General features: G+C 39.8%; 1 protein-coding gene across 2 annotated transcripts in view; it reads right to left on the bottom strand.

Moving 5' to 3' along the window:
• MAP2K4 (mitogen-activated protein kinase kinase 4) overlaps positions 1-15,673 on the bottom strand; it is a 109,734-nt gene that overhangs the window by 26,093 nt on the left and 67,968 nt on the right. For both annotated transcript variants that reach the window (XM_075561076.1, XM_075561075.1), the window contains one exon: positions 3,997-4,116. In XM_075561076.1, the coding sequence (XP_075417191.1) occupies positions 3,997-4,116 (120 nt within the window). The remainder of the gene's footprint in view (positions 1-3,996; positions 4,117-15,673) is intronic.

Genomic DNA, 15,673 nt, shown 5'->3' with positions numbered 1-15,673 from the left:
CAGTAATGACCATGCCTCTATTGGTCTCCCCAGACTGCCTTGTTCGGAAGACCCTGGGCCAATTTTGTTAGCCCTTCTGTCTCAGGATGTACATGTCCCAATCATGGTCTTCCTCAGACTTCTGTAGTCCCACCTGTAATTGAGATGTGCTGATCTGCGACCAATTATGCATTTGTGGCAGTTTCCTTTGCCCTTTCATGCCTCTTTTTAAAGTGTTGTTTATCAACAAACCCTTGGACACCATTTCAAATTCCTGTCTCTCTCCTGTGAATAAGTTAACCAGGTGTGAAACCACCTTGCAAACAACATCTGGCATTTTTTCTTGATTCACTTGCGCTGTACCATAACTGAAACTAATGCATGAGGGGTGACCAAACTAAAAGGAACGAATGAAGGGGTTGGTGTTGACTCAAGAACTAAGATAGAATCTGCCACCGCCATGTGCAGAGACAAACTGGTACCTCTGCATGGGAGAGGGTAACATATATATCTTCTTGTAACACAGAGAGTCTACACATGGCTGCTCCAGATGACCTTCATTTGTACCTTTTGGTTGTAGTAAATCTGTAAGCATGAGTATGGTATGTCCAACATGAGTCCTATGAGTAATTCCAACAAGGTAATGAACCCAAGAATCAGCAAGGGCTGGTGTCTGCCTACGTGGCAGTTTGGAACTTCCAACCTGTGACCTATGACCTAGCCCTAGGTGGACAGGATCAGAGAGCTTAACTGAAAGAAGCTCTGACCCCAGACAGGGTGGCTATGGTCGGAGAGAGAGTAGGCAGAGGTTCGGACAGCTGGTGTTGAGGATAAAGAAATGGGAAGGGTGAGAAGGAAAGGTGAAGATTACACCATCCCCATGCTTTGTGTATCAGAATATCCACACAATTAGCAATGAAAGTGAGCTGCCTCGCCCTTTGTGCAATGTCAAAACGGTAATATATTAAATCTGTCATCTGGGTGTAGTGTATTTCTCTGTAACATAGTCTTAAAAATGCAGCAAGTACTGTTAATAAACTAGAAAAAGAAGAGCAAATTAAACTAACGGTAATTAGAAGACAGAATACGGAGAAATAAAATCAATAAAACCTAAACTTGGTTAAACGAGAAGACCAATAAAACTAATAAACTAGACTGAATATTCATGAGAAGATACAATTATCAATATGAGGATTAGGACAAGTGACATCACTGTGGATTCAACAGATATTAAAATAACAAAAAATACAATAAACAGGTCTATGCCAAGAAATTTGACAATGTAGATGAAAGGGATGCATATCTTTGGAGAAATCAACTACCAAAGATCACCCAACAAGTAACAGACAATAAAAATAGCACTCTCAATCTTTGAAAGAAACAGAAATTTATAGTTTAAAATTTTTTCCACAAAGAAAACACCAAGATCAGATGGCTTCATGGATGAGTTCTATCAAATATCTGGCAAAGAACAATTCCAGAAATTCTCCTAGAATTTGTTTTTAAGAGAATATTTCCCAAATCATTCTATGGAGCTATGAAAACTACAGTGTACAGCTGAGAGAAATTAGAGATGTCAATAAATGGAGTGATATATTCCATGGCGAGTCCTTAACATCAATCCTACAAAGACGTCAATTCTCCTCCAAATCAATCAATCAATCTGATGCAATCAGTTTTAAAAATCACAACAAGATTTCTTAGTAGAAACCAGCAAACAGATTCTAAGATTTATTTGGAAAATAAAAGAATCTAGAAGGGCCAAAGGAATTCTGGCAGCACTGTGTATCAGGCTTTGGATGATGTGCTTACCAAAGCATTGGCTTTTTTACCCCTCCAGTGGGAAAGATGTGAAGTCGTCTGTTCCCTTGAAGAGCTACAGCCTTAGGAACATTATGAAACAGCTGTACTCCACCAAGGTCCCTAAGAGTCAGAACCAACTCTACGGAACGGGGCTCTTTTTATCCTCGCCTTTTTGAAAGAAAAAAAAGTAAGGACTAATACCACTTAATCAAAGGCTCCTAGTTAACGTTCTGTAAAAATTCAGTACTTGGGCAAGAGAAGGAGAGGGAAAAGATAGGGAGATGATATCAGGGGCTCAAGTGGGAAGAAAATGCTTTGAAATGATGATGGTGGCATATGTGCAAATGTGCTTGATACACTGGATGAATGTATGGATTGTGATAAGAGATTCAAGAACCCCCAATATAAGTATTAAAAAAATAATAATAAATTTGGCACTTTCTTACAGTATAGTGCTGACATAAAAAATACAAATAGATGATTGCATCACCATATAAAAATTAACTCAAAGCTAATTTCTGCTATAATTGGTATAAAGGTAAATTCTAAACCTATAAAACTGATACAAGAAAACAGTTGACATTAAGGGCTGAAGTAGAAGGCAAATGTTTTGAGAATGATGATGGCAATGAATGTACCTATGAGCTTGACACAATGGATGGATGGATGGATAGTGATAAGAGTTGTACGAGCCCCCAATAAAATGAGATATAAACAAAGACTTGTGCACCAATATTCACAGCAGCACTAGGAACAATAATCAAAATTTACCACACAATAACCAGCCAAAATATTTAGGTTGAGACAACCTAAATGCCCACCAACAGATGAAAGAGTAAACAGACGAGGTACACACATACAATGGGATACTACTCAGCCAGAAAGAGAAATGAACCTCGATAGATGCTACAGTATGGAGCTTGGAGACTATGAAGCTCAGTGTAAAGAGTCAATCACAAAGGAAAATATTGTATGACCTCAAACATATAAAAGGACAAGAAAAGGCAAATATAGAGAGATAAAAGTTTATTAGTGGTTCTCGGGAGGCGGGAAGGGCAGGAGGAGGGGTTAATTGCTTATGGAGTACTGAGTTCACTTTACCAAACCAAGCTCACTGCCCCTGAACTGATTCTGACACATAGCAACCCTGAAGGACAGAGCAGAAATGCCCCTTTGGGTTTCCAAGACTGCAACTATTGGGGGGAGTAGAAAGCGTTGTCTTTCTCCCATGGTGTGGCTGGTGGTTTCAAACTGCCGACCCTGAGGTTAGCAGCCCCTTGTGTAACCACTACCCCACCAAGGCTCCTCTGAGATCACTTTACAGTGATGGGAAAATCACATTAAGGGCAGGGTTACACGGCCGATTAGTGTTAGTCTGTCTAGTCTGTTGAACTGACACCGAAATAAGACATACTTACAACAACAAATGAGTAGCTTCAGAAGCCGCTTATATATAACCCATTGGTTCCCAAACAGGGAAAAAAAATTACTCAGTACTTCCCTAGCGATTAAACACTTTTGTACTATAGCCCATAATCCAAGATAAAAAGTATAGGTGTCTCTTTGGCAGTGCCTGAATCACTTCAAAACACACACACACACACACACACACGCGCACACAAACATGCACACGCGCGCACGCGCACACACACACACATACACACACACACAGGGGGTGGGATCTCCTACTGGGGAAAACACAACTCTCCAGCCTTCTTTCTGCTTATCATGTTTAAAAAGGGGGTAATTTCTCCCTCATCAGATCATTAGTGAACATTAAACAAAGATAAAACTTAATGACAGAAATGAGTAAAAGCGATGAAAATGGGGGAATGGGGAAAAGGCAGGATTGAAGAGCCCAACGCCAAAAAGGTAAGAATCTAAACCTAGAGTAAAAGGGCTGCTATTTAGAATTCAGGTCATTTGTCAGGTTCCTAAAGAACAGAAAATGTTTATCAATGAAGAAAGAATATATAAAATCACAAATTCTATCACAAATCAGAAAAATAAAAAGGGATTCTTCCCTTAACCAAAGGAACAATGAGGGTGGAAATTCATCTGTAGGCTACCATAACTATATATTCAAATACTGACACATCAGCTTTTTACTAGTGTATGGCTTTTAACTGAGTTTTGGAGTCTAATATTGTTGTATTCTTATTTGTCCCGATGAGATGCTCATTCTTCAACTAAAGCCCAATAGTTTATTCCTACCTCTCTGAAGAGTGCACCATAAAACTGAACAATATATGGGCAGTCACTACTCCGCATTACTACATCCAAATCCATTAGAAGTTGTTTCTGTTCTTTTTCATCCACTGTCGACCGAATTCTCTGGAAAAGAATGACAAAAGATGTCATAAGAAATCATAAAGCACTTTAGAAACCTGAGAAAAACCTTTACTACAAAAGGCTGAAAATTAACCCAGCAAATACCACAAATACTAACCAGACATGAAAATTATTATCTTTTCTTTTATTTTACAAGAATAATTTTAATCATAGAAAACTGAACAAAATATGGCTAACAAATTCTTTAACTTGTTTAGGGAGTCAAACCGCAGGGAGCCGCTGATGGAGTTATGCAACATAAGCTCGTGGGCAGTGAAAATTAAACCCAACACACAAACGGAAAACCAAGGGAAGAAAATCTTAATGGATTATACTTTATTTAAATAGCTTTCACAGGAGTTAATTAACAGGTATCTCAGACAGACTTTTAATCACCCTTTCAGAATTGTACAGACTCCAGGCACTCAGTGCAAGAAGCCCTTCCCTTCTAGCAAGCTCACCCCACCGCGTGGAAAATAACCCACCGCCAGTCCAAAGGGACAGCTGGTGAAAGGGCAGTGTTGTCTGACTCTCCCTTTTCCACGCTTCATGGTGAAAACACAAACGTCTACCTGACTCTTGAACCCACAAGTCAGAGAATGCAGGACAGCATACACCTGTGGAGGAAAGCCTGACGGGGAGAATAAAATACGGTGTGTACTCTTGAGCCCACGAGAACCCCTCCCCATCCTGCAGCCCTGGGGTATATCCTGTGCAGCAACCCCTGGGAATAGTTCTAAGAGACTGCCACAACATTCGCAGACCCATCTTCTCCCATCCAGAAAGAGAGGGGTCCAGAGGAAGGGTTCCCACTACACTAGAGAGATAGGAAAGAATCAAGCTGAGAAATTATAAAATATTAACAATAAAATTCTACTTCAACATCATCGAAAAGCATGCACACGACATTTGTTCTCAAGAAAAGTTTACAATCTCACACTACACCACTGTGCACGACACATAGCATACTTACAAGGTAAGTTACCATCAACAAATACACAAGGTGAAATTGTGCCTTCCACAGACTTCGAAGAATCTGTCGTAAATGTTCTTGAAAAGGATGACCGAAGTCAAGTAAATGCTTGAGCCCACTTTACAGGAGAGAAATCAGTGGCACAGAGATATGATAACTATATTCCACATCGCATGAGAACAGCAGTTGTTTTAAGGAACATATGTGGCTTCTCTTAGTTCCATTTTTTAATCACTAAATAATTTAGTATGCTCCAAATACAAGCCAATTTAAAGTTGCTACTTAAGATTTTTATCCTATAAGCTATACAATTCCAAACCAAGTGATTTATATTAACTGACATCTACGAACCGACAATATGTGGTTTACTTTAAGATTTAACATTGAATGGCACTGCCCAGATAAATAAGGAAGAACAAGGAAAAGTAGAAACAAAATAAAACTACTACCTTTAAAGGTATAAAAAAATTCCCTTTTCTCATTTCTGTATTCTCAGAGTTTTGAGATTAATACTTTAATTTTGAAACCAATGTAAGTGTGCTCTTTTCGCCAAAAAGAAATATTTTTTAAAAATCAAATTAGCCCAGGTATAGACTATAGTTTTAGCACGCTATATATTTTTAATCCTCCAAAGGTGCAGCTCCCTCACTCCTTAGTTTCCTGTGTGTGCTCCATGTGGCGTCTGTGCAATCAGGTTTTATGCAGAGGTGCATTTTATGCAAAAATATTATCATCTCTACTGGTTCAAAACATGAGCTCGTTTTAATAAACGTTTTTATTACATCTCCATAATCCTGCCGGACACTGTTTCAATATGAGATCATTTGCAGGGGCTTCCATCAGTCATTCATTGTATATAGTAGCACATAGAATCTTTGGAGCAACACTGGTCCATAATTTATGGGCACAATCAACTTTCTGGCTAGAATGTGATTTCCAGCAATTGAAATGCCAGCATCCATGCCAATGTAAATTTTAAAAGCCACAAAATAAATTTTTAAAACCCAACCAAACTCACTGGCATCAAGGCAACGCTGACCCATAGTGACCCACTGTGGGCTTCTGAGACTATTAACTGTTTATGAAGGTAGAAAGCCCAGTCTCTTTCTAGAGGCGCTGCTGGGGGTTTCAAACTACACCACCAGGGTTCCTTTAATAGATTTAAGGAAATGAAAAACGAACAGCAAAGGGGAACCTTTAAAACTAGTGTTTTATAAGTACGTTAAAGTATGCACACTTACAAATATATTCACACAAATTTAAGTAGAAAAAGCAGTGTCTCTTCTGAAACATTCATACAGGGAGTTCTTAGCAGGTAAAAACAGTCCCACCATCGAGTCATTTGATTTTTTTCTTCTTGATGAGGCAAGATCGTCATTCTACAATGAGCCACACACCATAAGAAAATCACTTCTATCATCAACTTTCCAACAGTGGCTTTGAACAGGTAAAGCAAGCTCAGTTGGAAAGAGCCCAAACCAATACCCTCTGTATGTACAATGAGACAGGACTCTCAGTGTCTGCTCCAAAATCAACAAGACAGATCTCCCAGGGGGTCCTTCAGAACAGGCTAGCACCTCCTACCGAGATACTGTCAGCCGCAAGGCTGTAGCCAAGGTGCTACAGAAAATCCCTGTAGTCAACACTACATATGCCTCCCTGTATATCCCTAGCTCAGCTCTTTGTACTCATCATGGCGGACCTCTCTTGAAGGTAAATTTGGGTCTGTGTGCTCCCTCTTCTGGTCAGAGTTGTGGACTGCTGACTGACAGTGTCAGGGGCTGGGAAACAGGGTTGGAGGATAACCCACAGCCAACATAGCACAGTGAGCCTCTGATACCAAAAAACAAACAAACTAGCAGACTTCTCTGGGGAGTTATTTGGAACATGACACCTTTTCCTGTCCAGTTACGGTTGGCTGCAAGGTTACTGCAAAATGCTACAGAAGGGGCCCTGCAGTGAAGTCTGCTTCCACAGTTGACATTTGCAAAGAATATAATCACACTAGGTTAGGCATAATTAAAGAGGTAAGTGGAAAAAGAGTTTAAAAAAAAAGAGAAGAAAACCATGAAAAACAAAATCAGGATCCAAAAGAAAAACAATGTGAAGGGCAGGAAGGGGGGGGGGGGTGTAGGGATATATAAAAAAGAAACCAAACCAAAATATTTCAAATCAAATGGACCATTTAAATGAGAAAACATAATGATACGATTTAATGAGGCAGAGGAAAGAAATGAACAAGATAATAAAAATTAAAGGACCTCAAGAAGAAAGAGGGGGTAAAGGTTCAAGAAAACTGGGCAGTTTAAATGTTATTTGGGGGCATGAAGGACATAGAATTCTAGCTGGAGATGAAACCGGGAACAGGGCAGAAAGAGCATATGAAAAACAAATGGCAGAGCAGAATAAAAAAAGAGGTCTACGCTGAAAACTCATAGACTTTCTAAACTCTCCATTCTCACTGCCCTCTAGGAAAGGGTAGAACTGCTTCAGGGGGTTTCTGAGACTATTAACTCTACACAGGAGTAGAGAGCCTCGTCTTTCTCCTGCAGAGTGGCTGCTGGTTTCAAACTACTGGCCTTGCAGTTCACGACCCAACACATAAGTGGCTACATCACTAGCCGAAAATGACCACTTTCTACTCTTCAAAAAGTACAGAAAAAATCAGAATACTGCAAGTGGTGAGAGAGAAGTAAACAAAAAAATGATCTCCAATAACATTAAGTGCCAATTTCTCCCCAGAAGCATTAGTGTCAACAAAGCAATGGGATATAACGTACAGGTTGTCCTCAACTTGGGGCAGGGCTCCATTCCAGTGACGCCGTGGTAAGCCTGCTGAGACCTAAGTAGCATGCCTTTAAAATTGTTTGTTATGATTGTCGTATATTAGCAGAACACGCATAAATTTTACCTGTCCTTGTCTTGGGTGCTTCAAAGGGTTCAGACACATAGAATTTGAAGATAAAAGAATTTCCCATAAACTCTTTGAAGCCCCCTGTATACAGCAAGTAAGTGGATAATCTAGATGAAATGGACAGTTACTTAGAAACACACCTCTCAAACTGATATAAGAAAAAGGAGAAATTTCAACAGATGCATAACAATTAAAAAGTTTGAATCATCCCCCCCAATTATCATGATCCCAATTCTGCCCTGTGGACCTGGTTAGACCAGAGGATGTACCGCGGTGCAGTAGGGCTCTGGAAACACAGGGAATCTAGGACAGATGAAGCCCTCAGCACCAGCGGTGAGAGTGGCAACACCGGGAGGGAAGGGGGTGTAGAAAGGGAGAACCAATCTCAGGGATCTACATGTAACCTCCTCTCTGGGGGATGGACAACAGGCAGGTGGGTGAGGGGAGACACCGGGCAGTGTAAGATAAGATAAAATAATAATTTATAAACTATTAAGGGTTCATGGAAGGGGGGGAAATGAGCTGATTCCAGGAACCCAAGTGGAAAGCGAATTTTGAGAATGACGAGGACAACAAATGTATAAGGGTGCTTTACTCAATTGATGTATGGATTGTGATAAGAGTTGTATGAGCCCCAATAAAATGATTTATTAAATTTTAAAAAAACTAAAAAAAAAATGTTTGAATCCGTGAACAAAAATCTTCTAACAGAGAAGAAAAAGAATAGTCCCTGATGCATTCCATGAACCCTATGTAGCATGATAGCAAAGCCATACTAAAATACCACAAGAGAATAAAAAACTATATTCTGACAGTCCCTTATGAAAATATACGCCTATATACTCGAGTGTAAGCCAACACGAGTATCAGCCGAAGCACCTAATTTTACCACAAAAACTGCATTAAAAATGTGCTGAAAAACTCAGCTTATACACGAGTATACACTGTAGATGCAAAACCTACCACAAAATACTAACAGACTCAAAATGCACATAGAGTGAGACACCATGACCATGTAGAATTGCTTCCAGTAACACTGGGGAGGTTCAATAGCCTAAGACTCAGTTAACTTAGATCAAATAGAACAAAGGGAAAGAACCACATGATCAATTTTAAAGATGAAAAACTATTTTATAAAATCTAACACCCTTTCTGTAAGAACTCCCTAGAGAAGGTGGAACACGGGAATTCCTCAGTATAACACAGAGCAAATACCAGCGGCCAACAAGCAACCGCACACTTTCACACTTCACGGGGAAGGGCTCAGAACATTTTTCTTACCATGGCTAGCGAGAAGGGTGCACACTCTCCCAGTGGTGCTGTTGGATAAGGTCTAAAAGGGATCCAGACTGGAATGGAAGTAAAATGATCTCTGTTCACGAATGACATAACCTACGTATAACCAAAAGACCAAATTCACTGCCAGTGAGTCAATGCTGACTCATAGTGACCCCTGTGGGTTTCCGAGTAGAAAGCCCCGTCTTTCTCCCACGGTGCTGCTGGTGGTTTTGAACTGCCAAACCTCAGCCCAGTATTTAATCACTACACCACCAAGGCTCCTTATGGAACACCCCCAATGTCCCACAAGAAAGCCTCTAAAGGTAGAAAAGAATTTAGCAATGTTGCAGTGCTACAAATGAAAACCCTAAAAGTAAGAAATCTGAAAGGAACATTCAGAAAAATTACTACATTTGAAATAACAACTTGTGGGCAGGGTGGCAAAAGTAGGAATAAATTTAGCCAAGGATGTAAGGGACTTATAAAGTGAAAAAGAACATGAAACACTGCTGACAGAGGTTACAGAAAACTTAAATAAATGGAGCCACCCTCCCTGTCTATGTGGTGGAAGACCTAGAATTGATAAGACGTCTACACTACCCAAAGCAATCAATAGATTTATTCAGCGGTTCTCAACCTGTTTGGGGGTCAAACAACCCTTTCACAGAGGCCGCCTGATTCCTAACAGGAGCAAAATGACAGTGATGAAGTAGCAACAAAAATAATTTTTGGTTGGGGGGGGCGGACATCACAACATGAGGAACTGTGTGAAAGGGTCGTGGCATTCGGAAGGTTGAGAACCGCTGGATCAACTCAATCCTGATCCAAATTCCAACCGCCTTCTTTACAGAAATAGGGGTTGAGGGGTAAGTATCTTCAACTTTAAATGAAAGGTAAAATAATACTAAAACAGGAAAAGTAGGGCTCACACTTTGTGATTTTAAGATACATTACAAAGCTACAATAATCTAGAGTCTGGAACTGGTATAATAATATTGTTATTGTTAAGTGCCGTCACATTGTTTCTGATGCAGAGCGACCGTATGGATGGACAAACAGTACAACACACCGCCTGGTCCTGTGCCATCCTCACAATTGTGATGTTTGAGCCCATCATTGTAGCAGTATAACAACAGTCATTTAAATATTCATGGAAAATAATTCCAAGTCTAGAAAGAGATGTACTGATCTACAGCCAATTACTTTTGACAAAGGTACTAGGTGTCTACTAGGCAGGGAAAGAGAGTCTGGTGAGTAAATAGTGTTGAGAAAATTTGATTTCCACTTGCAGAAAAATGAAATAGAATCCATGCCTCGATTCACACACAAAACAAAATCAGAATGAAATAAAAAACTAAATGTGAAAGTGAAAACCGTAAAACACGCTGTAGAAAATGCTAGGGCAGTGCTGTTAGGCCCAGCTTTTAACAATGGACTATCTAATCTAATAACGAATAAATTGGATTTGATAAAAACTCAAAACTTTTGCTCATCAAAAGATTTTGTCAAAAAAGAAAAGACAAGTTAATAACTGGGAAACTATCTTTGGAATCTGTACATCTGAAAATAATAATCAAAATATAATAAACGTTGACAATTTAACAACAAATAGCCCAATAAGAAAACAAAGGATCTGACTAGGGAATGCATCAAAAAAGGACATTCAAATGCCACCAAACCTACAAAGATGTTCAATGTCATTAACTATCAGGAGGATGGAAATCAAAACCACCATGGTATGTCATTTCATTCCCACGAGAATACTTAAGATAAAAATACTGTCCATCAACAGCAAAAATAAATTGCACAAAACAACCAATGAATAGGATTCAATGATGCAATTAATGATTCAAATTAAAAATACTTAGTGATTAATCAATGATTCAAATTGGAGAACACTTAGTAACAAAAGTCACCAACTGGAAAGTTTTTCGGAGTATCAAACCAGTATCAGTAATAATTTCTACGATTTAGAGGTATTTCTCTAATACTAAGAACCTCAGAAGACAGACCTGGTTAGCTGCCTCTGAAATGCCACAGCCCTACGACACAGTCCTCGCAGGCACACACACCTAGGGTATCCATGAGTCAAAATCCATTCAGTCTCTAACAACAATAACAGTCACTTACAATTGAATGTTTCAGAGTACACAACACCCCCCCCCTTCTAAAGCTGGAATTTAATTAAGGGTATTTAATTCATAAATGCGTCAAATAAGAAATCTCATTTATTTCTATTATAAATGTAAAAGCTTTGTCCAAATCAGATAAGGCTGATGTCTATTGGGACTCAGCAGATATCATCTTCCCTTCCCCCTCTGCCCTCCCCCCAGCCAGTGTAAATGAACACCCACATCCAGAAGGGAGACAACAGACAGGGTAAGATATGAAAATAATCATTTATAATTTATCAAGGGCCTCATGAGATTGGGAGAACAGGGGAAGGAGAGGGGGAAAATGAGGAGCTGATACCAAGGGTTCAAGTAGAAAGAAAACGTTTTGAAAAGGTTGACTGCGACATATGTACAAATGTGCTTGACATGATGAATGATATAAGAGCTGTAAGAGCCCCAATTTTTAAAAGTGATTAAAAAGAAGAAAAACCCACACCCCAAAAAGGGCCATAAAATGCTTCTGAAAGTCATTTCAAAAAACTTACCGTACATACTCGAGTATACGCCGACCCAAATATCAGCCAAGGCACCTCATTTTGCCACAAAAACTGCATAAAAATGTGTCAAAAACGCAACTTATACTCGAGTATATAAGTTTAAAATTTTTCATATCTACCCAATATCGCAGTCATTCTTGTTTCTTATTTATGAGGGTGTTGAGCTCTTTTGTTGTTACTCTTTTATTCACCTATCTGAAATAATTACATGTCCTCAATACAAAGTGTCTGTAGTTTTTTTTTTTTAATCCCCATGTCTTTTCTAGGAATAAAGTATTTTCATGTTACTACAGTTTTTACATTATTTGAGACATAATGTAGAGAACTAACTTGAAATCAAAACAAAAAAATACTGCCTTCCATGCTTGTGCATATGTAGTTATCCACAGTGAAAGTAACTGATGTCACTGCCGGGAGCCATGGAGGTAGAGTCCAACTAACAGAGAGATGTACAAGGCAGAACTGCCCCACGGGGTTTTCTAGGGTGTATTCTCTATGGGAGCAGATCACCAGGCCTTTTCTCCTGCAGCACCACTGGTGGACTGGAACCAGCAAGCTTTCAGCAGCAGATACTTTAAGCACTATAGATTAATATGACACAGCTTTTTACTTTAATAGCTTTAAGAACTATTGTCCAGATCTATAGCCAGGGTCGTTTATACTCTCGTAACATTTTAAAAGGAGGCAAATGTCAAGAACAAGAGCAACAAAAAAACCACAACAAAAAGAGGAAAGTGTGCTAACTACAGATTGGCACCACCAAAACGACTCCAATTAGGATTTGTTTGGAGATGCAACGAATGATCCATTAAAGTCCCAGTTTTCTAGTTTTAGGACTCCTACTGCTATAGATCTCGATGTTTTTAAATTTTCCACAGCTTCAAATTTCTACAACAGCCAATACAAACACGCGATTTCCTTGAGCAGCTACAAATTCATGCTTGGTATGGATTAAACTGTTGTGATAGAAAGCTGGTTGGTATCACAGGATGAGTTAAAAAATATTAGCTAGAAATTATCCTCTTTCCCTCTTCTACTTCATGCACAAAACACAGGACTATCTACTTTGGGAACAGTCCCCAAGCAAACAGAAGCGGCCCACATTCCCAAGATGGTGTTGAAAGATTGCTTTCCTTCTTCCGCTGCAATGTTGCAGCTCAAAGTTGACAGTTTATGCTTAGCCTCAGAATTGGATGATAAGTAATAATTTAAAGTGTAAATATGCATATACTAATATTGAGCTACTATCTAAATTGGTCAAGGTCCAGGAGTCCCCATCTTTACATTAGGACCTACAGGGCAGCTCTTGCTTCATGGTGACACCATTCTTATTTATCTTTTTAATACTTTTATTGGGGGCTTACATCTGTTACCATAATCCATATATTCATCCACTGTGTCAAACACATTTGCACATATGGTGCCATCACCATTTTCAAAGCATTCTCTTCCCACTTAAGCCTGATATCAGCTACCCATATCTTCCCCCTCCCTCCCCCGCCCACCCTCTCTCCCAAACCTTTAATAAGTTATAGATTATTATTTTCATATCTTACATTGTCCTGTCTCCCTTCACACATTTTGCTGTTGTTCGTCTCCCTGAGAAGGAGTTCTAGATTGATCCTTACAATCGATTGCCCCTTTCTCCCCCCACCCTCCCCTAATCCTCCTGGTATCTCTACTCTCCTTGTTAGCCCTGAGGGGTTTATCTATCCTGGACTCCCTGTGTTGCAGGCTCTGAGCTGTAGCAGTGTGCATGTTCTGGTCTAATCCGATTTGTAAGGTAGAATTGAGGTCATGATAGTGGGGGGAAAGAAGCACCAAAGAACTTGAGGAAAGTTGTGTGTTTCATCGGTGCTACACTGCACTCTGACTGGTTTGTCTCTTCGCTGTGATCCCTCTGTGAGGGGATGGGTGACACCATTCGTGTGGCCCCACTCCAAATCCTGTCAAGCCAACCTCCCACACACAATGCAATGGTATTCTGGAGGGATGAATGACTGGTGATTAAAGTACAGGTCAGGAAGTATGGGACACTGAAGTGATCAAGACACACTGTTATTAAGAAAAAGGATTTGGTGAACTACCCTGTTTTCCCAAAAGTAAGACAGTGTCTTATATTAATTTTTGCTCCCAAAGATGCGCTAGGTCTTATTTTCAGGGGATGTCTTTTTTTTCCATGAAGAATATGGTACACATTGTTTTATTAAAAGAGACCTCGCACTTCCTGTCTGCTCCGGCTGTGCTACAGCCAACAGTGAGCTGGGCAGTTGTGCCCGCTGCCATGGTCGAGTCCAGAGTTACGGTAGCTTGAGGGGTCTTATTTTCAGGGAGGTCTTATTTTCGGGGGATGCCTTCTATTTCAGCGAGAGGCAAACTGTAAGTAGGTCCTCTTTTCGGGGGATGTCTTACTTTCAGGGAAACAGGGTAGTAAAACAAAATTCACCAACAGAGAGAGAAAATGAAAGAAACAATGTACGACAGCCATTGGAAGCACTTCTTTAAAAACGGGATTTGTAGTAGTATTTCAACGAGTCACCTCAGTAGTCATGTATAAGGTCAGATTGCAAAAAAATGAGCAGTAATTCCCTAATTTCACTCTGAAATTCCTTCAAAACTTAGCAAGCATTATTCAGGTCCCAATTGTACGGTATGAAATTGAACATTAGAAAAAACGTTTATAACACCAAAATGAAATGCCCCTTCATTCATCACCTCCTGATCCTGTGGTGGCTAAAGTCCCTCCATTCTCGGAACAGACATCAAGCACGCACAACACAAACTGAAAAGTCAGGATTAAAAAAAAAAAAAAACTTTCACTAGCACCTGGGATAAGAGTTTAGAACTTGACTACACATGACAGCTTTCCCTTAAGAACAAGACAACCAGAATGGGAGATCTACCCAAATGCAGGCAAGACACCTGAGTGGTGTCTTTACATAAAATGTCTTTTCTCCTAGTTAAATTATACTGGTACAAATAAGAATAGAGAAATCAATGCACACGCCAAGGAAATCAGTGTTTTATTTCAATGGATAATCCAGAGTAGAGGTTCCTCGCCAGTGTACCTTTAGCCATTCCATTGTCTATGGGCTAAGTTGGATGTATGCATGTTCTTCAGGAAAGAGCCCGTAGTTTTCATCACAGTGGGAAAGAGAGACCCCAACCCCCAAATCAAGGACAGACCCTCATGTCAAGGAACCATGCAACTCTTCCTCCCTGAGTTACCATTACATGTGCATGACCCGGCAAAGAGAAATGGTCAAAATTAAAGAGTTAGAATAAGATTTTCTTCTTCATTGAGTTCTACAGAAAGAGACTTTCATATTAATAAGATAAAATTAAACTCCCAAACGCCAAGTGGAAACAAAGGGTCCCTCCTCTCATCTGAGCACTGGAACAAATATTCAAACTAGGAATCTGACAGAAAGGTGAGTAAGTGAGACTGCCTGTGCAAAGCCATTCTCATAACGCGGGACACTTTGTACGACAGAAACCTTCGGTTCACAGAAGACAGGGCCAGGGTCAGCTTGCTTGCTTTTTATCTTTTTCTATCCTTTTTCCTTTTTCTTCTTTCTTAACAGCCCCTTCTCCCTCCTCAATTTTCCAAACATTTCTTAAGCAGAGGACATATTAGACATCTGAACACAAATGACATTACATGAGTCCACCAGGAGTCAGCTGGAAACCACAAGTTCACTTGCAGGCAAGTGAGGAAGCCGGA

Source organism: Tenrec ecaudatus, chromosome 10 (assembly GCF_050624435.1).
Source record: "Tenrec ecaudatus isolate mTenEca1 chromosome 10, mTenEca1.hap1, whole genome shotgun sequence".
NCBI lineage: Eukaryota > Metazoa > Chordata > Mammalia > Afrosoricida > Tenrecidae > Tenrec > Tenrec ecaudatus.
The sequence above is the reverse complement of the archived record's forward strand: the minus strand, read 5'-3'. Positions and strand labels throughout refer to the sequence as shown.